The sequence below is a fragment of the Acomys minous genome, assembly GCF_964271855.1.
Source record: "Acomys minous genome assembly, chromosome: 2".
Lineage (NCBI taxonomy): Eukaryota > Metazoa > Chordata > Mammalia > Rodentia > Muridae > Acomys > Acomys minous.
This window is the reverse complement of record NC_140484.1, coordinates 49,333,432-49,355,469: the sequence shown is the minus strand read 5'-3', so window position 1 is coordinate 49,355,469 and position 22,038 is coordinate 49,333,432. Positions and strand designations below refer to the sequence as shown.

The 22,038-nt window shown below is 50.6% G+C and overlaps 1 protein-coding gene across 1 annotated transcript in view; it reads left to right on the top strand.

Moving 5' to 3' along the window:
- Positions 1–781: 781 nt before the first annotated feature.
- LOC311609536 (uncharacterized protein) overlaps positions 782–22,038 on the top strand; it is a 33,343-nt gene continuing 12,086 nt past the window's right edge. Inside the window, exons 1-11 of the mRNA XM_084802726.1 lie at positions 782–910; positions 1,628–1,984; positions 12,530–12,633; positions 13,155–13,309; positions 13,825–13,993; positions 15,881–16,004; positions 16,192–16,307; positions 17,180–17,394; positions 17,737–17,845; positions 17,992–18,195; positions 19,133–19,165. Coding sequence (XP_084658852.1) covers positions 1,652–1,984; positions 12,530–12,633; positions 13,155–13,309; positions 13,825–13,993; positions 15,881–16,004; positions 16,192–16,307; positions 17,180–17,394; positions 17,737–17,845; positions 17,992–18,195; positions 19,133–19,165 — 1,562 coding nt within the window. The 5' untranslated portion in view covers positions 782–910; positions 1,628–1,651. The remainder of the gene's footprint in view (positions 911–1,627; positions 1,985–12,529; positions 12,634–13,154; positions 13,310–13,824; positions 13,994–15,880; positions 16,005–16,191; positions 16,308–17,179; positions 17,395–17,736; positions 17,846–17,991; positions 18,196–19,132; positions 19,166–22,038) is intronic.

Genomic DNA, 22,038 nt, shown 5'->3' with positions numbered 1-22,038 from the left:
GGCTAACAGTAGGGCTGCTGTGAGTGCCAGGCAGCCTTCAAGTTGCCCTACTAGACCACGTCTTAGATATAGGTCTGTAGGAGAAAAGACACACAAGGATACCACAAAACTCCCTGCCCAGTTGGCTCTTGGGTGAGACTGACTGTACTTACTCAGTGTGTGTTGGCTTGTTAGGTTTCCATTTTATACAAGAAATGCATATTATTTGGTAATTAAACCATACCCAGAGAAGTAAACAAAGCTCTAGGGACTGCAGAGAGAAGTAGGTGGAGAAAGGCAGGTGAGTCCATGGGTAGACAGAAGAATGGTCACTTGTCATCTGAGACTTAGTCAGGGATGGCCCTGGTTTTTCCAGGAGCCCAAGGCGTGGCAACTCTGAGACCACAAGCACCAGTGCTTGGGTCTTTCCGTCTGGTGTGTACCCTAACATTCTCCATGTACCTGCTCAGGAGATGCCAGGCAGGAAAAGACAGTAGTTGCAGGACCGCCACCTCTCTGAAATGTCATTCTCAGCTCCAAGTCCTCTGACAGGAATCCCTCCCCAGACTCTCTCTTAGGAGAGGTGTCCTGGACCACTCAGCCCTTTGTCCAGCCAGCAGCCCTCTAGGCTCAGCCATCCTCCGTTCCCCCAACCCGCTTCTCCACCCCCACCAGCCTTGGCTGAGGCAGCCCTCTCAGGAGATCTGGGCTTGGTGGGTTCACAGCATTCTCCCTGCCGGATGTTAATCCTCCAAAGAAAGTCAAACATTAGCCCAGGAAACAGCTTATGCCTTATATAAGGCCCCCTGGGGGAGACACAAACAGCTTGTTAGAGCTGAGCTGCCCTACCACAGCAGCTGCCGGACCCTAGGACAGAGCGCGGGCCGCTGCCACCTCCAGCCCCACTGGATCCAACAGCCCCAGCCACCAGGTGAGATGGGATAGAAGAGGCCCTTAAGTCTAGCACCCAAGAACACCGCAAAGCCAGGCCCTGCTTCCCCACGGAAACTGGTCAAACCCCTAATGCCTTCAGGGAGCTGCTTGGACTCTTAGGGCACTCCAGCACAGGGGATGCCCCCCCGCCCCCGGGGAACAGCAAGGAGGTTTTGAGCTTGGGGGGGGGGGTCCTTCCTAGCCCACATGGAGCAATCAGGCATGTATATTATCCTCCTGCTCACATGCCTACAGCCTGTGCAACCTACATGCAAGTTTGGACCCTTGGTCCCTACTATGTGGCCCGTGCAGCCTCATGCATGCACACCTGTAACAAATAAGTGCAGGGTCCCATGTCTGCATTCACTCAGCCTCTATATACAACTTAAATGTACACACATTTCTGCATCCACACTGGTATTCCAATATCCCTACACACAGCGGGGTACACCTTATGTGTCCACACACCAGAGCCCCCACATCTTTAACGTACACAAACATAGTTCCACACATGTGTGATCACACATGTAACTAGATAAGTCTTCAGGCATGTGGTTCAATGATGCTCCACAGACCTACATATCACTCTCTCTCTCTCTCTCTCTCTCTCTCTCTCTCTCTCTCTCTCTCTCTCACACACACACACACACACACACACACACACACACACACACACACAAACCCCTCTTTTTGGCCTGATGTGCCCTGCATACAGTTTTGGTTCATCTTGCCTGGTGCCATGACCTTCTCGGAAATTCTGGATCGTGTTGGAAGCATGGGCCCCTTCCAGTACCTGCATGTGACCTTGCTGGCCCTCCCAATCCTTGGAATGGCCAACCACAACTTGCTACAGATCTTCACAGCCACCACCCCTGCCCACCACTGTCGCCCACCCCCCAATGCCTCTATGGGGCCCTGGGTGCTCCCTTTGGGCCAGAATGGAAAACCTGCGAGGTGTCTCCGGTTCGTGCATCTGCCCAACGCCAGTCTTCCCAATGCCACCCAGGGGGCCACCGAGCCATGCTTGGATGGCTGGATCTACAACGGCACCAGAGACACCATTGTGACAGAGGTACGTCTGGCACGCTCTCTCACTCCACCTTACCTTAGGTACTCCCACACTGTACAGCACTTGTGGATAGGACAGGCAGGGGCACTTGACTTCCCAGGATTGGAGGACAGGGGTCTGGGCAAAGAGGAAGGAGGCCAGCGCTATCGCATATGAACTGAGTGGTTTGGTTCCTTCATACTCAAGAGCCCAAGCATTCCTCAATCCGCAGCACAGTACTGAGCTCCATGGATTCAAAACTGTACAGTCCTCGCTCCTAGTGGGCTGTGATAGCCTTGTTGGTCAGCATCAGTGGATGAAAACACCACACGAGGAAGTGTAAAATGACTTGTTACCTCATGCTGTGCAGTGACTTTGGACTGTGACCTTGCACCCTTGGACAAGTTATAGGGCCAGGAAGGGGTGGGCATTGGACGGAGCCGCCCTCAAGAAGTGTCTCTGGAGCTGAGACTAGCACAGCAGGCAAGGGTTAATCAGAAGAGGGGCATTCTGTCATGTGCAAAGCATTGCAAGGCTGGGCGGGCAGAAGAGGAATTCCATGACGCAGAGGTTGAAAAACTCCTGAGCAGATCCCGAGGGCGGTCAGTCATCCACGCACGCACTCACTTCTCAGGCACCTTTCTTGGAGTGGCTGACTTTCTCACCTGTCATTCTAAGGAAACAAAGTTAAATCAAACCCTTCGATGAACTGACAAGCCAGTCAGAAGGCTGTGATGGGAGGAAAAATGAGGAAATGGGGGTCAGTGTTCACTGAAGGTCTACTGGCTTCCAGGCACATCTGGGTGCTCTGCAGGGCTCTGGTGTGTGGATGCATGCGGCTGTTTTGTTGCTGTTGAGGGGCCCAGGGAAGAGAGCAGCTGTTCTTTGCTGGAATTTAAAGTAAAATGCTCCCATGGACAAAGTTCAAGGGAAGCCTTAGGCCATAAGATTGCAGGGTTCTCCACAAAGGCAACCCCGTGACTCCCCACAAGTGTAGGATCCAAATATTGCCTCATTGGAAGACCTTTGCCTTGCAAATACAGTCCCAGGGTTGCCACCCTATGGGCCTAGGCTTCCTGGAATCCCAAGGGAGTGCAGTCCCCTTTTTCCACTTCCAAGATGAGGAAATGGAGGCTCAGGCCTGACCTTCTGTGGAAAGAGGGAGGATTTAAATTCCAGACCATCCACACCATCTATATAATTATCCATGTAGTTGACAAATATTTATTCTCTATGAAGCATTTGTTATATGCCAGACGGACATGGTCCTAAACATCTTACAAATGTTAACCATTTTGTGCTTTTTTTTTTTTGACAGCTATAAAGTTATTAACATTCAAAACCCCATCTTTCAGATGGGGAGACTGAAGCCCAGAGAGCTTAGGAGCTTGCTCAGGGTCACACTGTGAGTAAGCAGGCTTGGTCACCAGAGCTGAGCCCCCGAGGAGCACATTTGCTACACTCATGTCCCCTAGACTATCCGTCTTCCCTGTCACATCCACTATTTTTCTGCTCTGTGTCAAGCACAGCATTCAGAATGCACCAAGTATCCAAAACACTGGGCACAGTGTGTCATACAGTGCAGAATGCGAAGGCCAGAGGGAAAGAAGACATTAACCTTTCAGATGCTTACAGATGCTTTTCAGGTGCTTTCAGAAGGGACGCAGGTGCCTCTCTGTAGGGGTCAGTAGTTTAGTAGGATCTGCATTCTTCTTGAGACAGGACTCACTGCTGTGTCCCCAGTACCTGGCATAAAGGAGAGACTCTGAAGAATAAATATTTGTGGATGGAATAAATAAATTTTTCCATAATCTTAAGAGTCTGAAAAGCCAGTGAAGAGGCTTCTAACCAGCGCAGGGGGTCAGGGGGTCCTAGAGGGCTTGCTCTGGACATAAAAGAGAGGGAATGGGCCCAAGTGGTGGGCAGCACACCCCAGAGAAGAGGCACAGCATCTCCGAAGCAAAGTCACAGATGTGTAAAGACCAAAGAATAGACAAGAACAGCCAGGCATGGTGGCTCACCAGACACGGGGCAGGAGAGGATAGCAGGGGCGCTGTTGTGGTCACAAAGGCAAAAATGTGTAACAAGGGCTAGGGAGCCGCCGGATGTGGTGGTGTTTAAGGAGGAGTAGGGCAGGCTCAGGTCACCTTCTGCAGAGCCTCACTCTGTGGGACAGAGAGTGGGTGGCTTTTGGGAGAGTTCTGGTCCAGCAGCAGGGAGAGCTGGTGGCAAGCTGCACAGGACAGATGTGACAGATAGATAGGATGGTAGATTTGGAACCCAGGGGAGAATAGGGAATCGGAACCTGTGGGACTTGGTGACTGAACAGATGTTGGAGGAAAAGAGCAGATAGGAAATCAAAGACGTGCCTATACGTTTCCCCAGTGTGCGGGAGGTTTGCTACGCACCTGGGAAGACAATGGAAAGGAATAAAAGGCAGCACCAGAAACATAGAACTGAAGGAACAAACAGCCTAAAGAGAAGGCGCTAGACGTGGAAGCTGAGGCAGGAGTTCAAGGCCAGCCTAGGCTAAATACTTCCAGGCCACCTGGGACTAAACAGAAAGATCCTGTCTCAGGGGGTAAAAGGGAAAAGAAAAAAGAAGGGAGGAAGGTGGAGAAGGAGGAACTGACGGAAGAAAAGGCAGGCTTACAAGAAATAGTGAAATGGCCTCATCACAATCATGGTGTGTGAGTTTACTGGTTAGGTAACTGCTGGATAGGTACAGGTGTGTGTGTGTGTGTGTGTGTGTGTGTGTGTGTGTGTGTGTGTGTGTGTGTGTGTGTGTGTGTTCATGTAATCCTCACAACCCTTTCACTTAAGCACCTTGACTATTCTGTTTGCATAGATTAGGAAACGGAAAGACAGGCCACTAATCGAGTCCCTGGGCTAGGTATGCAGTAAGTGCCTAAATAATGTTAAATACCTGGTGAGCTCCTCTCACATCTACAGAGCCACTACTGGCCGCTGGGAAACCGTTTCCTCTCCAGGTTGCTCTTCAGGTGGGCCCCCGGGGTGCCATGCCAAGAGCAGAGCTTGCAGGATCCCGGCGAGCATCAATTTATCTTTGTGCCAGCCCAATTTCCAGTCACCATGCCATTCCTTGAGGTGGTGTGAATCAGGAGACTGCAGAAGTCCTCCCAGGCGCTGCACCCTTGTCTGTGTCAGACATCACTTAGTTCTCCGTTAAGCTCTAATTCTCTGAGGACATAAGAAGGGTCTCTGCCCTGCCCGGCCGCTGGAACCATTAATGGCCAAAGCCAGCTAGAACAAGCACAGGGCTCTCTGGTCTTCTGTTCATTCCACCCATGGCAAATGTGACCTCCAAGCACTTGGGGTGGGGTAGAGTAGAGTTCTGCCTCCCATGTGATAGAAGCCATGAGGCCTTTTCCCGAGCTTTAACTAGGACGCTGAGAGGAAACAAAGGCCTTTCTTTTATAACTGGAAGGCGTGAGAGCCTGGGTGCTGAGCCCTAGGTTTGCTGGAGTACGGCTCACATACACTGAGGCTCACCCAGCCTGTGGCCCTCTGGGCCCAGCTCCAGCCTCAAGTGAGCAAAATGCATACTTCTAAGGCCCTGGGCTTCCTCTCTGGGGCTTTTTACCTTCCTGATCTGTTTCTGGAGCAACAAGAAGCCCATGATCTCTACCCAAGAGAGGACCCTTACAGGACTCCTGCTCCGGGGTCAGCCCCCTTTGATCTCCCCCATCGTCATCACCAAATACCCAAATTCAGAACACTTATCTGTCTGTCTCTTATGTTCAGTCCCAGTCCTGCTTCACAGCCCCACTGGCTGCCCTCTGCCCTGCTTCAGGTACCCACTTCTGCCACCTCTTCCTCAGCCTCTCATCTAACTCGCCAGTAAGGACTTGGGAGTTTCACCATGCCTACATTTCTGCCCAGCTTGACCCCAGTGAAAGCCACTATGTAAGAAGCTCCTGATCATCTGAGGGGTCCTAGAGGCACTCTGTAGTTTTTGAAGTTCAAGAGCTCACTTGGTAGACATCAACTGCACGCAGGCCCTGGAGCTGCTGCTGCTGCTTTACTTTCCTCCTGTTGTGAGCAGGCCAGTCGGGTCCCATCCTCACCATCCTATAGAAAATGGCACTGGGCTCAGATCCAGATGGGATTCTACATAGCTGTGATGCTGGGCCAAGAGACCCTGACCCCAGGACCACACCCATTATTGTACCACGTCACATGCCATTGAACATGTGATGATGATGATGATGATGATAGTAATAATATTGTTGTTGTTGTTGTTGTTGTTGTTGTTATTATTATTATTATTATTATTATTATATGATCACTGTGACTTGAGATGACAGTGTCTTCAAGACTTAGAGCTGGGTGCTTTTCATTCCTTAAATCACTCACAGCTCTAAGAAGTAGGTACCAAGTACCTACGGATACAGCTGAGGACTCTGGCATCATGTGAAATCTTGGTTAAGTTAGCTTTCTCCACATGCAGCAGGAAACCCATCCTTTTGTTTGATTGTAGTCTGCCTCCTGAATGGTTTGTGGCGACTGTCTATATCATCCAGCCTGCTTACCCTCTGAGGGGCCTCCTGGCTACTCTTGCTGCTGCCCTAACTCCTAAACCTGTATCTCTGGACCTTGACCAGACCAGTGGGCTCTGATCTTGATTAACACAATGCCACACTACACTATGCCATCTAGCAGCACAATGACTCCCATGTTTAAGTCTTCCGTCTGGCAGCCCAGGGCTCAGAACACAGCACACACTGGGGCATCTGGGAGCTGTAGTCCTGGCCCAGAACCACAGTGTGAGATCCTGCAGGTCTATGCTTAGTCACTGCCTTGAAATGAACCAAGCCATGCATTATCGGAGCCATGGGCTCTTTATGAAAATGAGGTCATAGCAGCACCAGTTTAGTGGTACTGTTCTGCTGTGGCATGCAAAGCTGCCCCCTGAACAGGGTAGCCCCTTTTCTTTCCTCCCTGGTACCGATGTACCAGGCCAGGCTGAGGTTTCTGTCCTTTCCTTCCCAAACCAGTCCCTTGGAGCTTAGCTATGCTATAAGACTGGGGGAAGAAATCCAGTACAGGACTAGGCTATGAAGAGCAAAAAGGCTATGTAGCACAGACCGGAGCTGATAGGAATTACAAGGCTAGGAGCAAAGCACCAGGGCAGGAGCAAAGCACCAAGAAGCTAGTGTCTGGTTCCTCCAATTAGCACATCACCTTTTACCTCTCTGGGCCTCATCAGTAAAACTATGTATAATATCCGATCCCTGTTTATCCATTCATTCATTCATTATTCGTTAAACAAATACTAACATGTATTATAACTAGCTACTCTGTGAGTTGCCAGGGACAAAAAGTCAGGTGAGATGTCTTCTGCCCTCAGAGGATCTACAGAAGATAGGAGGGGAAAATCAGGAGATGAGCAGCTAGGAGGCTTCAGCTTAGCATGTACCCTCCTGGTAGTGAAACCAGAGCTGGGGAGACAAGGGGCAATTTACCTACACTGGGAGTCAGAGTGCTCAGACATTCATCCACCTCACACACATGAATTGACCACCCAGAGACGCCCCTGGCACTCAGAAAAGATTATCAAAGGACAGGCAACGTTCCTGAGCAAGGGGATCCTAACACGTGAAAAACAGCAAAGGAACCGTTTGTTTCTTTTTTCCGACTCCGAGTAAAACCTGATTAAATCCAAGGACTGCACCAGCCTATGGACCCCCGGATAAGGGCAGCACAGAAAACACTCCTGATGTCAAGCCCTCCCCTACAGGCTTTAACAGGACCCTCCCAGGGGCTTTGCACAGCGAGTCCTACAGAAAGCATCCAGGATGTTCCTCTCTCAGAAACTTGGGATGCCTTTAAAAACCCCTCCCGTTTGCTCCACACGTGCCTTCCTCGTCTATCCCAAACCCTTTCCCATCACCGCCTATCAGGCCAACAGAAGCATCACACATCACAGAATTATGGTTCATTCGTTTCCAGCAAAATTCCCCAAACCAGGTAGCTTAAAGCAGCACAGAATTTATTATCTCACAGAACTGGAGACCAGAATTGCAAAACCCACAGAATCAGTATGTTGTTTACAAAGGCCCTCCAAGAAATCCTCCCTTGTACCTTTTAGTTTCAGGTGATTGCTGACACGCCTCAGCACTGCTGGGCTTGTGTGTCCACCAGCCCAAGCTCTGCCTCCGTCCTATCCTACGTGTGTTCCTCTCCTCTCCCTCCAGCGGCCCTTCCTGCCCGCTCTGGCCTCACTGCAACTCAGCTAATTATATCTAAACCAACTTGGTTCCCACTGTAGGAGGCTAGAACTTCAGTGTACCTTCTGAGGGGTCACCATCAACTCACAATGGCTGTGGGTCTCAGACCTACACCCTACAGTCTGTGTTAACCTGCAGGTCAGTCATGACCACATTTTTCTCATCACTTCTGATGAGCTTTGATACCCATGAAGTCTTTAAAACCAATTTACAATGTGATTGCCGTTTGCTTTATTTTCAGTATTTAGCCACAGGGGACCTTCTAAGCTTTACTGAAAGCTGGTACTGCTCCAGGGGACACCATGTTGTGGTTTTCCAATCTGACTGTAAAGAATGAAGTTCCTCTCCTCGCTAACAGAGTTAGTGTGCCAGATACTGTCCACCCCACCATACACACATCTCACAAGGGAGGCAGTTTTCCTCATAGACCATTTGGCCTCTCGTGCAGACACGGAGGGTGATACGAATTTCATTTTCATCTGCAATTTTTCATGGCTATAACAAATGCTTCAACAATAAGTCATGGCTGGACTATTACTGACAAAGAAATTTCTTCTGTAAGAGTTCTGAAAGAAGTAGCCTTTCAGACTGATGGTTAGATCTGCTCCTTGGGGTCATCCAGGGACCCGGACTGACAGCTGCTCTGCCACCTTCAGCACTTGGCTCCCAGGATCGTGGCAGCCATCACTGTTCCTTCCCATAGGAAAGGAGAAAGCATGTATAAGTCGAGGCCAGTGAGTCCCTCTTAAGCCAATGAGGTAGAAATGCCACATAACACCATCCAGTCTCACTTTCTTATCGAGAACCACATGACTCCCCGGAGCTAACCGCATCACACAGGAAGTGTGTGCGTTTTACTGCAAAGGGAGGAGTTGAGCTACTTTATGTAGACAGTAACCTTTGCTTTAGATTTTCCTGAAGTGGTTAAGCCGGCATAAAGCACCAGAGGTCTCTCCGGACACCCCTGTCCTGCTTCTTTTCCTCCTGTATCCTGTCACTTCCTCCTCTGCCCTCCCACCACTCCACGTAGACCCCCGCCCCCCTTCCCTGTTAGAAGTGGCTACCAGGATTCCTGGATTTGCTGGGGCACCTGAAGCTAGCCGGAAGAAGACCTGGAGTCTTCATCCACCCCCCACCCTGCCTCATTTCCAGAAGAGAAAGGTAGAAAGGCTCTGTGAGCCGTCTCCACACTTTACTTCTAGGGAGGCATTTCTAGGCAACATTCTTCACTTCATTACACAAGTAATTCAGGATGTCTGGAGCAAGGAATGTGTGCTGGGATTAGCAGAGGTTAGAGCAGACAGGTTGACCGGCCAAAGCATAGCGGGCTTTATAAACCTCTCAGCAGGGGAGCGAGTATCTCTACCCAGCCGACAAGAGAGTAGCCCGAGCAAACTAGGAACCCAAGAACCACTCGTGTCGCTGGCGGAAGAGCGGAGAAGACTTGCTATGAGCCTGCCCATCGCCGCAATCTGCTCGGAGACTGCTTCTTGCCCCCTGGGAACAAGGAATGGGAACATAACACAGAGATGGGGTGTGAGGGTTAAAGAAAGTAAAGTATAGAAAAGGTTACTTTAGGACAGTGACCGCTACAGCGAGCCCTCCGTAGACATCAGCTGCCACTGCTCAGTCAAGGGCAAGATGGTGAGGCCTATATTAAGGCAGTTGTGATTTAAAAAGAGAGAGAGAGAGAGAGAGAGAGAGAGAGAGAGAGAGGTTACAGAATAGGCTCAGCAGTTAAGAGCACCTGTTGCTCTTGCGGGGACCTAATTTTTGTTTCCAGCACCCACGTGACAGTTCACGAGCATCCATCTGTAGCTCTGGTTCCAGAGGCTTTGACATCCTCTTCCGACCTCTGGAGGCTCCAGGCACATGTATGGTGCACATACACCTATGTAGGCAAAACCCTCGTACACACACATCGGATAAAAACATCTGAAAAAGCAGAAACATCCAGATTCAAAGGCAAATGCAGCTGAGTGTCCTGGCGCACACCTTTAACCCAACACTCAGTGAGCAGAGGCAGACACATCACTGTGAAGTCTAGGCCAGATTGGTTTATGAGTTCCAGGACATCCAGTGCTGTAGAGAGAGAGAGAGACCCCGTCTAATATATATTAGAAACTTGAGGGTGGGGGTGGGGTCTCAGAAAACACCAGGGCCAGCAGAGTTTTGATCTGTGTGAGGCAAGAAAGAAATCCAGTTCGACACAAATCAGTACCTCGTGTTGGTTCAAACTTCTAGAGGCTGGCCCCAGATAGTTTATTGTAGGCATATTTGAGTACAGTACAATTTTGGAATTTTTTTTCTGTTGACAGAACTTAACTCGATTTTGTACGCAAGATTAAGTGACGACTACATCTAAACCCACTGCAAAATATATGTGATCTCTTCCATAAAGATGGGTTCTGTAGATGGTCTGAGAAACAAGGCTCAAGATAAAGGTTTAGGGAAGTGGTTCTCAACCTTCCTAATGCTGCAGCCCTTTAATATAGCTCATGTTGTGGTGACCCCAACCATAAAATTATTTTGTTGCTACTTCATAATTGTAATTGTGCTACTGTTACGAATCATAATGTAAATATGCGATATGCAGGATATCTGATATTTGACCCCTGTGAAAGCATCATTTGGCCCCCAAAGGGGTCATGACCCGCAGGTTGAGAGCCACTGGTCTGGAAAGAATGAATGATATAAGCCAAAGAGTCTGGAGAAATCGGGTGTGGCCTGGCCCTATACAGACAGCACAGGCCACCAAGTTATTAACCACATACATTCTCGGTCTTGGGGTAGAAAACAGATTATGCATGTCCCCCTTTGAAGAGACAATCCTGTGTGTTTAACGTTCCTGGCTTCTCTACCGCATGTCTGTGAACACAAGGACATCATGGGTAGGAGAGAGAGGCAAGAGTCAAAACAGGGACACCAGCAGGTTCTCTTCTTATATGTGGAATCTAAAAAGTAGAATTCTTAGGCGCAGAGTACGGACTCATATTTGTCAGAGGCTGGGGACTGGAGGATTGGCACAGAGAAGCCAGTCATCAATGGATACACAGTTTTAGCTGTTCTGTTGCACAGCAGGGTGACTGTAATCCTAATAATGAATTGAGTATCAAAATAACTAAAAGAGAAAACTTTAAATGAATCATCACAAAAAATATGAAGTAGGAAAGGTGACAGATAGGTTCCCTTGGCATGATTTTATTTTCTCCACGTATATCAAAAACATGGCAGTGTTCTCCACACATGTAACGCTAATTATGATTCGCAGGTTCAAAGTCATGTAAATTTCACAAAAAAAAAAAACCACCCACTTTTAAAAGACAGGGTTGCCATTTGGCACACATGGGACCATACAAAGAGTGGAATGACAAGTCCTGTTAAGTCTAGGGTGTTTGTGGGATGTCATCCAGGCAGTGTTTTCAAGTAGGCCACAGACACTGATGCTCTGAAGGCCAGAAAAGAGAGTGGGCCACAGAAATGGATCTGGGCTCTTTGTGATAAAGAGTAACATAAGACTTAGAAAGCAGTGGCATTATCTGGGGAGAGAGAAGGATCCAGAGGGAGTCCCGGGGGGGAGGGGGGCAGTGGGGGGAGGAAGGAGCCAGGTGGAAGGAGGCTGCCAAGGGCTAAGGCAGGGCAGGATGCAGAAGGTCTGTGGTATGGGGAAACAAAGCAGCTGTGGGTGGCTTTGGCAAGCACAGCTTCAGTGCGTGGGTCAGGACAGAACTCAGAACAGAGTGAAGAGGAGGACGGGTGGCAGCAAGGGTAGTTTCCTGCGCAAGAGAATCGGAGGGAGTGTAGAAAGGAAACTGCATGCAGAAAACTGATGGAGAAGAGTTGGGAGAGAAAGAGAAGAGAGGAGACGAGAAAGGAAGGGACGGACCAGAAGAGGAGAGCTTAAGAGAAGGAAAGGTGCGGTCAAGGGTGCAGGTGGAGGGACTAGCCTTGGATATATGGCGGAAAGGAGGAGGCGAACCGAATGCTGCAGGGCACAGACACGCTTTCCATGGAAGAGGATGAGGACAGGTCGATGGAGCAGCTAAGCAGCCTCTGTAAGCCACACAATGGGTCACACACACTTGAGGGATGTCATCACACAATCATGGCTCAAGGACCCAAGGAACCCCCATAGGCAGAAAGTATTGGTGCTTGGTAGTCAAAGACCAGGCTCAGGGAAGCCAAGGCGTGTGAGTGGCTGCTAGTATGCGTGCGTGCGTGCGTGCGTGCGTGCGTGCGTGCGTGCATGCGCACGCTCGCGCAGGCTGAGCATGGCTAGGGGCAGTGAGCTAAGCGGATCCTACATTGCTCTGTGCAGTGGGACTTGGTGTGCAGCTCCAACAAACTGAAGGAGATGGCTCAGTCGATCTTCATGGCAGGCATACTGATTGGAGGACCTGTGTTTGGAGAACTGTCAGACAGGTGAGTCTTGGAAGCACATTCCACGTACATCCCCCTCCCAACACTGCTCTACCCAGGTACCCCAAAGAAGCAAAAGCTGGGGGTAGTGGGAAGGACAGTCCCCTCTGGGCAGACACTGTTCCCTTGTCATGCCATAGCTTTCATTTTGTCCCAAAGTCCTCACTTGAATCATCTGGCCTCTTGACCCAGGTGTTTGGACCCAGTATTCTTGCTCCATAGTGTAAACTCAGACAGACAAGTCGCTCAGAAATACATGGTCTTTTGACCTCTGCTCAGTCAGCTAAGCTGCAATGGAGGAAGTAACTCATTAACTCAATGATCCTACTGCAGACTTGTTGAATAACAGCAATTATCAGCAAGGCTCTGTCTGCTGTGGGGGTCAACTACTCCATCTTCTCCTTGAGTGAGGATTGGGGTGGGGTGGGGTTGCCTTTAGCCCTTTGCCCCAAAGCCTGCAAAGTCACTCAATTTGGCACACGCACAGTGGCTTGACCTGCCCCTTCCTCTCTTCTGAGCTGCAGGTTTGGCCGCAAGCCCATCCTGATCTGGAGCTATCTAATGCTGGCAGCCAGTGGCTCAGGTGCTGCCTTCAGCCCCAGCCTCCCCATCTACATAATCTTCCGGTTCCTGTGTGGTTGCAGCATCTCAGGCATTACTCTGAGCACTGTTATCTTGAGTGAGCCACGGTGGGGGATGGGGGGGGGGGTGCTGCCGGGCAAGGCATTGGGGAGCCCCAGGCAAAAAGCTAAGAGAGTGGGCTTGATTCAACCCAGAGGCCCTACCTTTGATTTCTCAAGACCCTTCTGAATTTAACGGAAACCACAAACAAAATTACAGCGGCTGTGAAACTGTAAAGGCTTGCCTGGGGTCTGGGTACTCCGCTAGGCACACAGGATCCTACACGGTGCACACCCAGAAATGAGCGACAGATGATGAAGTGTAGGTGCAAAGCAAGGGAATCCACTTGCCAGTGGAGAGACATATTAAAAGTAGGCTGGGGAGGAGAGAGGCCCAGGCTTGAGTCCTGCGCCCTTGAATTTCAGGTACAATATCTACAAAATGGTGATAATTGAACCCTTGGGGATCAGATGAGGTCGGGTAGCTGCCGGGAGGCAGAAGATGATACCACTGCACAGAGAGGTGCCTGGGGCCTGGCCACACCCTCATCTGGTTCTTGGGTTCCTCCCACAGATGTGGAATGGGTACCCACCTCCATGCGAGCCATCTCGTCAACAACAATTGGGTACTGCTACACCTTTGGCCAGTTCATTCTGCCCGGCTTGGCCTATGCCATTCCTCAGTGGCGCTGGCTACAGTTAACCACATCTGTTCCCTTCTTCGTCTTCTCCCTGTCATCTTGGTATGTGGCCCTCTGATGTCCTTTTCTATTCCCCGGTTCCACCGGGGACAAGTAAGGGTCCCATGCCTAACCTGACTATGCAGCTCCATCTGTGCACAGCTCCCTTGTGCCAGAGTCAAGGAAGGCTCTCCAGGGTGGAAGGATTACATGTGCTGGAACATACCGTAGGACAGAGCAGGTATGGGGAGCACGGGGGCCTGGGGGGGGGGTCGCCTGCAGCTAAAGAAGGGGCATGAGTTGACGTGGATGAGAGGGGCCTGGTCCACCATGAACACAGAAAGCCAGGAAAGCCTTAGCTTCACATGGAAGAGGGTGGAAAAGTTTAGAGATGTCTATGGGGATGGCAGACCTGGCCAAAGTTTTGCTTGTGGGAATTTTTTTTTTTAAAGGCCCTGAAATATAGACCCACATGATGAGGCTAAGGATAGAAGGAAGGGGACTGTTATAGAATAAATGACTCAGGGGAGAACTCCGAAAGACATTTTAAAGGAAGTATCTACAGAATTAGGAGGTTTTCAGATTTAAAGTACCAAAGACTATCCAAAGTGGAGCCTCAGCCTGGAAATCTGTGAGAATTGAGGTGGTTTGGTGGGAAACCCAGGATGGACAGAAAACTCATCATCAATGTGTTCGACCCAAAGCCACACAGAAAAACAGGAAATTAGTGTGCATAACTCACGGTTGAAGGCGAAGCACGGGATGTCACAAGCATTCGGAGGCCAGGCTATGAAACCTTGGCACAACTGTTTATAAACTATGTGTAAGACCTCATTCTGGACAATGATCAGTGTTGTCTCTGATCCTTGTACCGGCTCTGTTTGATGAGAGCATTATCGTCCCTGTCCAAAAATGAGAACGCTGAGGCTTAGAGATTGTTACGCGGAAAAGTACAGGCTTGTGATGGAACTTCAACTCGGACAGTGGCAATCTGAAAGTGAGAGAGAAAGGCATGGGACCTGGCGTGGGAGCCGTCAGAGTCAGGAGACAAAACGGGCAGATGGTCCGCAGAGTACAGTTGAAAACTCTGGGCCCTTTATCCTGTGACTTGGGGCAGGTGTCACCCACTCTGAGTATCAAGATTTTTCTAGATAAGATGGGGATGATGTTGCCGATTCCCCCCAGGTTTCATGGGGCTAGCCTGCAGGAAGGCTGTTGACCGGGAGCCAACGCTGTCATTACTCTCAGGGAGCCAAGGCAGGACTCCTGGGCTCAGGCAGGAAGCATGACAGGAGCTCCTTCACGGTTGTTGCCTTGGGTCTGGGTCCTCCGCTAGGCACAGGATCCTATACAGCACATACACAGAAGTGAGTGACAGATGATGATGATGATGATGATGATGATGATGATGATGATGATGTTGAGGCGCAAAGCAGGTGAAGACACTTGCCAGTGTAGAGCAGGAACAGGACTGCCAAGGTAGAAATGGAATCACAAAGCCCCTGAGCAACAGACTCAGAACGCTGGGAGCAGGGGTCTGAGAGGGTGATCAATATCCACCCTCCAAAGGCCCTGAAGGAATCCAGAGCAAGGAAGGTTAAGGGGGAAGAGGTAAATGACCCTCCAGCTGACCAGCCTCAGGTATGCCATTCCCTTCCCAAACTATACCCACCTTAGCCTAGTCCCTGGGACTCTCAGCTAAGGAATAGAGCCAACAGCAAGAGACCTAGGTTGAAGACAGAGGAAGGCTTTTTAGAAGTGGGGGAACAGAGTGCTGAAATGTGTGCTCAGTAGAGGCACCCCAGGTACAAAGGCAGGCCAACGTGAAGTTCCTCGGAAAATGCACTAGGCACCTCAGGTTTCTGGGTCTCCTGTCCCATGGCCCCAGACGCAGATGCCTCAAAAGAGACTCTGGAATTGGAGCCGCTGTGCTTTGACTCTGGCCCCCAGGTGGGTTCCAGAGTCCATACGGTGGCTGGTTCTGTCTGGAAAAGTCTCAAAGGCCCTGAAGACACTCCAGAGGGTGGCTACCATCAATGGCAAGAAGGAGGAAGGAAAGAAGCTCACCGTGGAGGTAGGTAGGAAGGGACAGTAGTTAGGGCACGGCCACGTGGCCGCCTCGCTCGCCTCTGTTTCCTCAGCTTACAGCCACACCCTATCTGCTCCCCCAACGAATCCTCTAGAAGAACAAGGCCTGAACCTACTTCCCTACTACCAGCAAGGCCTACTAACAGCACTTCCCCCTTCTCCTGTGTCCCAAGGAGCTGAAGTCCAACCTGCAGAAAGACATTATCTTAGCCAAGGTCAAGCATGGCTTATCTGACTTGTTCCGCGTGTCCATCCTGCGCCGTGTGACCTTCTGCCTCTCCCTGGCCTGGTAACCCGCCACCTCTCCCTACCCACGTCCTGCATAGGACTCACGAACAAGAAGGTGTCCATCAGGGCAAACACTAGGAGACCTGCAAATGAAATCAAGGGACTGCCTCCTAGGGGCCACCGCCGAGCCAAACTTCCATCCCGGAAGTCCCTCATTCTGCTGAGAGGGTCTACCTCCCTCTGCATTGCACTACCCCACACAAAGGGCAGATGCTCTAGACCCTTCCATGCACATTCTTGTGACAGCACTTTCCCCATAGTTAGCCTCTCTGCCACTGAAGCCTTCTAGACCAGCCTGCCTTCTGGATCTACACAGAGCAGAGCTGACCCTGCAGGCTGCAAACTTGCAGGAAGCAATCATGTGTCTCCCAAGTTTCCTCTTCTGACTGATCCTGCATCTTCCTTTTAGTTGACCTGGTTGTGAAACCATCTTCCATCCTAGTCTTCCCCAGAATCAAATTTGTTTCACACTTTGCCATAATTCTAAGAGGAGGAGGAGTTACCCACTTACTGCTTACAGCTTGAGTTTCATCTCTGCCTCTCTGGATGGTCTACTTTTACTGAACAAAAACAGATCATTTCCTGCCTCCTCTGCTCTCTGAGAATCCTTCCAGTCCTGCTGTTCTATGGAGCTAATCTTGGACCCCTTTGCCGAGAACACCCTAGGCCATGACCATGCCAGACATGACCAATCAATCCGAGCACTTTTCCTTGAGCTCAGACACAGTCTCACAAGATTCAAGTAGCCTGTATCAATCGGTTATAGATGCCACAATAGACAAAAGCATTTACCATCCTGATAACCCATGAACTGCTCTGGGAAGGGACCTCAGCTTGGCTGCAGATTCTGACCAATTCCTCTCTGTCTCTCAGGTTTGCTACTGGTTTTGCCTACTACAGTTTAGCCATGGGGGTAGAAGAATTTGGAGTGAACATCTACATACTCCAGGTCATCTTTGGCGGGGTTGACATCCCAGCCAAGTTCATCACAATCCTCTCCATAAGTTATCTGGGCCGGCGCATCACTCAAGGCTCCCTCCTGCTCTTGGCAGGAGGGGCCATCTTGGCACTCATCTTTGTGTCTTCAGGTGAGAGGTTGGGGTGACCCTAGGACCCTCTGGAAGAAGGTACCACAGTCAGGAAAGTGAGCTCCAGCTTTATCAACCCTCCTCCAGGTCACGGTGTCGGCCTTGAACAGACTCCCTACCTTTTGTAGGGCTCAGGTTACTCCTGTAGAAAACAATTCAATCGGCCCACATGACAAAGCATTAGGAGTAGCAGATGGGTTAATCACTCACCTTTCCCTTTTCATATGAGCTTCCGGGCAACCAAAGCACTGAGGAAGATAAGTCTGCTAAGGAGTGAGAACACTCAGGTGCTCGGGAATGGCAAGGCCCATCCCCCCTCCCCCCCAATGCCTTCCCATGCAGAAATGCAGCTCCTGAGAACAGCGCTGGCTGTGTTTGGGAAGGGATGCTTGTCCGGCTCCTTCAGCTGCCTCTTCCTCTACACAAGTGAGCTCTACCCTACAGTCCTCAGGTATGTGATCCACCTGGGTGAGGAGCTCACAGCCGGAGCTGGAGCGTCCTCCTCCTCCTCCTCCTGCCCTCTGAGCAGAGGTTCCAGGGTTACCCTTTTAAAGGCCCTGTGCACAGGCTGCTAATCCCTTCTCTGAACCCTCCCAGGCAAACAGGGATGGGTGCTAGTAACGTGTGGGCTCGCGTGGGAAGCATGATGGCCCCACTGGTGAAAATCACGGGTGAGGTGCATCCCTTCCTCCCTAATGTCATCTTCGGGAGCTCGGCCCTACTGGGAGGCAGCGCCGCCTTCTTCCTGCTTGAGACCCTCAATCGGCCCTTACCAGAGACTATTGAGGACATCCAACACTGGTGAGTTCTCTGCCTCTGGCTCCCAGGGCTTCCCTTTGAGCAAGCAGGCCAGAGCCCCAGGCTTTCCCTAAGCCTATATGTCCCTAGGCACCAGCAAGTCAAGAAAGCAAAGCAGGACCCAGAAGCAGGAAAGGAATCCCAGACAATTCCTCTGAAGACTGGTGGATAGGACCCCAGCTGAGGACGGCAGAGTCGTCTTTCCTGCCCTCCAGAGATTGATCCCAAGCAGGACCCTTCCGGGGCTCCTCGGGCTCCTGGAAGTTTGGAGGAGGCCCTGGGTGGGCCTATGCTCTTAGAACAAAGACTTCTGAGAGCTTGGTCCAGTTATTCTACCATCAGCACCTCCACCATCGCCCACGCCGCAGACCTGGCCTCTTCACAGCTCTAGCCACAAGGCTCCCCGTACTCACCCCTGCACTCATCCTCCAGGCAACCCAGGCCCTGTCATTCTTCTATCTGCCCTTTCTGTATTGGCCACTTTCCCCTGTTGTCCTACCTCCCCTCCCCCTTGACAACCCCTAGCAGTTCTAATGGTTTTCTATTTCCTTCCTCAAACCCTTTCCTTGGTGGGAAATTTCAATAAACCACAATGAATAACTCAGGCCATGCTTCTTGGAAAGGGGGATGGGGAAAGAGGGATGGCCATGATGTGGACATGGGAACACACACACACACACACACACGCGTGCGCACACACACACACACACACACACACGCACAAACACACGTGTCATCTGCACCACACAAGCATACAGATATGGGCACTCAGCTGCATGCAAACTGGGCTGCTCTGAACACATACACATGTCCGTGTGTGTGTGTGTGTCTGTGTGTGTGTGTGTGTGTGTGTGTGTGTGTGTGTGTGTGTCTGCGTGCGCAGACATAACATGCTACCACAAGCTGGATTGCCTAGACAACAGAAATGTATTGCTCGTAGTTCTGGAGTCTGGGAAGTCCAAGCAAGGTCAAGGTATCAGGGTTCAGAGTCTGGGGAGTTATTGTGTCTCCACAAAGCTGCTTCCCTCCAGCTATTCCATCAGGCACTGATCCATTTCCTGAGAACAGAGCTGTGTTGGTCAGCTTTCTGACACCATGACAAAATGCCTGAAGTAAACAACTTAAAAAGAAGATTTTATTTGGGCTCTCAGTTTGAGGTTTTGGCCCATGGTCACCAGGCACTGTTTCTTCAGAGCCAAGGTGGAACATCATGACAGGGGACACTTTGTCCTTCTCCAAGCATTTGTATTCCCAAGCCCTGCTAATTAAGGAGTTTCAGAACCCTACACGAGACCCTGCCTTAGTTAGGGTTTCTATTGCTATGGTGAAACACCATAACCAAAGGCAACTCAGGGAGGATACTGTTTATTTCCCTTATGATGCTGAGGTCACACTTCATCAGTGTGGGAAGTCAGGCAGGAACTAAGCAGAGGCCATGGAGGAGTGCTGCTTACTAACTTGCTCCTCCTGGCTTTCTCAGTCTCCTTCCTTATAGCACCCAGGACCACCAGCCCAGGGGTGGCATTGCCCACAGTGGGCTGGACCCTCCCGCAGCAATGATTAATCACAATACCCCAAGTGTTTGCCTTCAGGCCAGTCTCATGGAGGCGAATTTTTTTTTCAATTAAGATTCCCTCCTCCTAACTTGTGTTAACTTAACAAAAGAAGGAGGAGGAGGAGGAGGAGGAGGAGGAGGAGGAGGAGGAGGAGGAGGAGAAGAAGACTCAGCTTCGATCAGCCCCATTCAAGCACTCAGCAGTGGCTATTTGGTGACCACATAGGACAACAGCAGCCCACTCTGTGAAGCCCCATTATCAACTGCAGAGCTAATGACTACTCCTGAGTATGTATTCAGAGATTTGAAAGAGTGCTTAATAAACAGGAAAAGGATTTCACTGCACGCTGCCCCCACCTTTCAGTGATTTCTCACGGGGATAAAACTTCAACCCTTCTACAAGACCCTTCAGAATCAGGCCCCAACCTGCAGCTGCAACTCCAGGTTTTACACTCCAACTTTCACACGCTGAAATCCAGCCTGCACTCAGTCTCTTTCTGCTCATTAACTGCCCCGGCCTTTCATTCAGGACTAGAGTTTTCCCTATTGAACCCTCGCCCCACTCCATTTGCCTCGCCCAGAACTTATCTTGGAGCAGGTCTTGACTTGTGTAGCCTCCTCCCAAAGGATTTCTGAGGCTCCAAAGCCTGGGTTAGGTGACCTACAGATTGTACCATGAATTGTGACCGCCATAGAATCTTGGTGTAGATTTCCCCAGAAGCAGACCCCAAGACAAGGATTTGAATGTAAAGTGGTTTATTGGGTAGGAGCGTCATGAAAACAGGAAGCCTGGGAGTAAGTCTGAGAAAGGAGGCAAGCACCAGGAAGAGAGGGAGAGAAAGGGCAGGATGAGCCCTCTGCTACCTACCTCAAACACCACCCAGCACCAGCCGGTCACCCAGCCCCATCCGAAGCTGTCATTTACACTTGGTTTGGATGCAGGAGTCTCCCGTGCCAACCGTTAGTCAGGCTGGGGCTGGCACCCAGGATCAGCCACACTGACATGGAGACCTGACTTCTTCGTCTTAGAATTTGGGATTTCAAATCCTTGGAGCCTAAGATTAGCTCATAGTGGAGCCGGCTATTGCTCTCCTTGGCTTCACCTGGTCTCCACCAGACAAAGAGCTGGGCTCAGTGTGAAGCACTGGCCTCTACCATCTTCCCTTATATTCCTGGTCCAGAATTCAGCCTGGCTCCTGGAATTTCCTAGCCAGGACCTTCCTGCACTGATCCAGGATGGTGTTTATTGTAGACACACAGCGAGGGGGAAGGAAGATGCCCAGATAGCACTTTCCATTGGTGCTGTCAGGATTCAAAGTAAAACACCAAACCCCGTTCATCCTTGTCGCCATCACTGCTGTTCCACTGCCCCTCCTGTACCTCAGTGAATTGCCACCCAATATGGAGCACCTCTGGGTCACCTCACAGGTGAATGATTTCATGTCTAGTTTATGAGGTTTTGTTGTCTGGTTAAGACAGGGCCTCGTGTAGCCCAGTTTGGCCTCCAAAGCTCTGCATAGCAGGCTGAGGACGACCATGACCTTCTGATCCTCACGCTCCCGCCCCCTCCCCCCCCCCAACCGAGCGCTAGGATCACTCTTGTGCCACGGTGTCCCAAGTTATGAATCGGATTCAGGACTTCCTGCGTGCTAGGCAGGCGTTCTATCAACGCGCTATGTCCCCAGCTCACATCTAGCTTTATAAACAGCTGCTCCAGGTGGGCTTATACGGCCTGCTGCTTGGGGTAGCCAGGAACAAGGCACAAGGTTCACTTTGCCTCTGAAGTTTCCGGCTCAGATGCTGGCAGGCAGCTGGAGTCTTCTGAACTCTCCGGGTCATTTCAGCCCCGTGCTTCCAGAACATGATTTGAGCCAGACTTGTCTTCTTTGATCTGTAAATTATTTATTTGAAAGGTGTCACAAAGTAATAAAAATCACATGTAGTCCCACACTTTTAATCCCATTGACTTAACAGACTATGGTTATACAAGGCCAGCACTTATTCCAGAGAATCTGGAGCCTATGTGACAGCAACTCCCACAGCAGGGAAGAACGAAGGAGGCAGAAGAAGTGAGTCTGAGACATGGAGTATGATCACCGGCAGCTCTGACTCCTGTCTGAGCCTCAGTTTCCTTATTTACATCACCGGATACAGTGTGAGATCTGTCAGCTGAGTGGCAGCTCTCAGTTCCAGCGGCATGTGGTTCTGAGAGGGGGGGGGGGTAGCGTCTGCCCGTATGCAGACCCCCCCAGAGCTGCCCCCCCCCGGAGTTTAAGCCAATGATCCGTTTA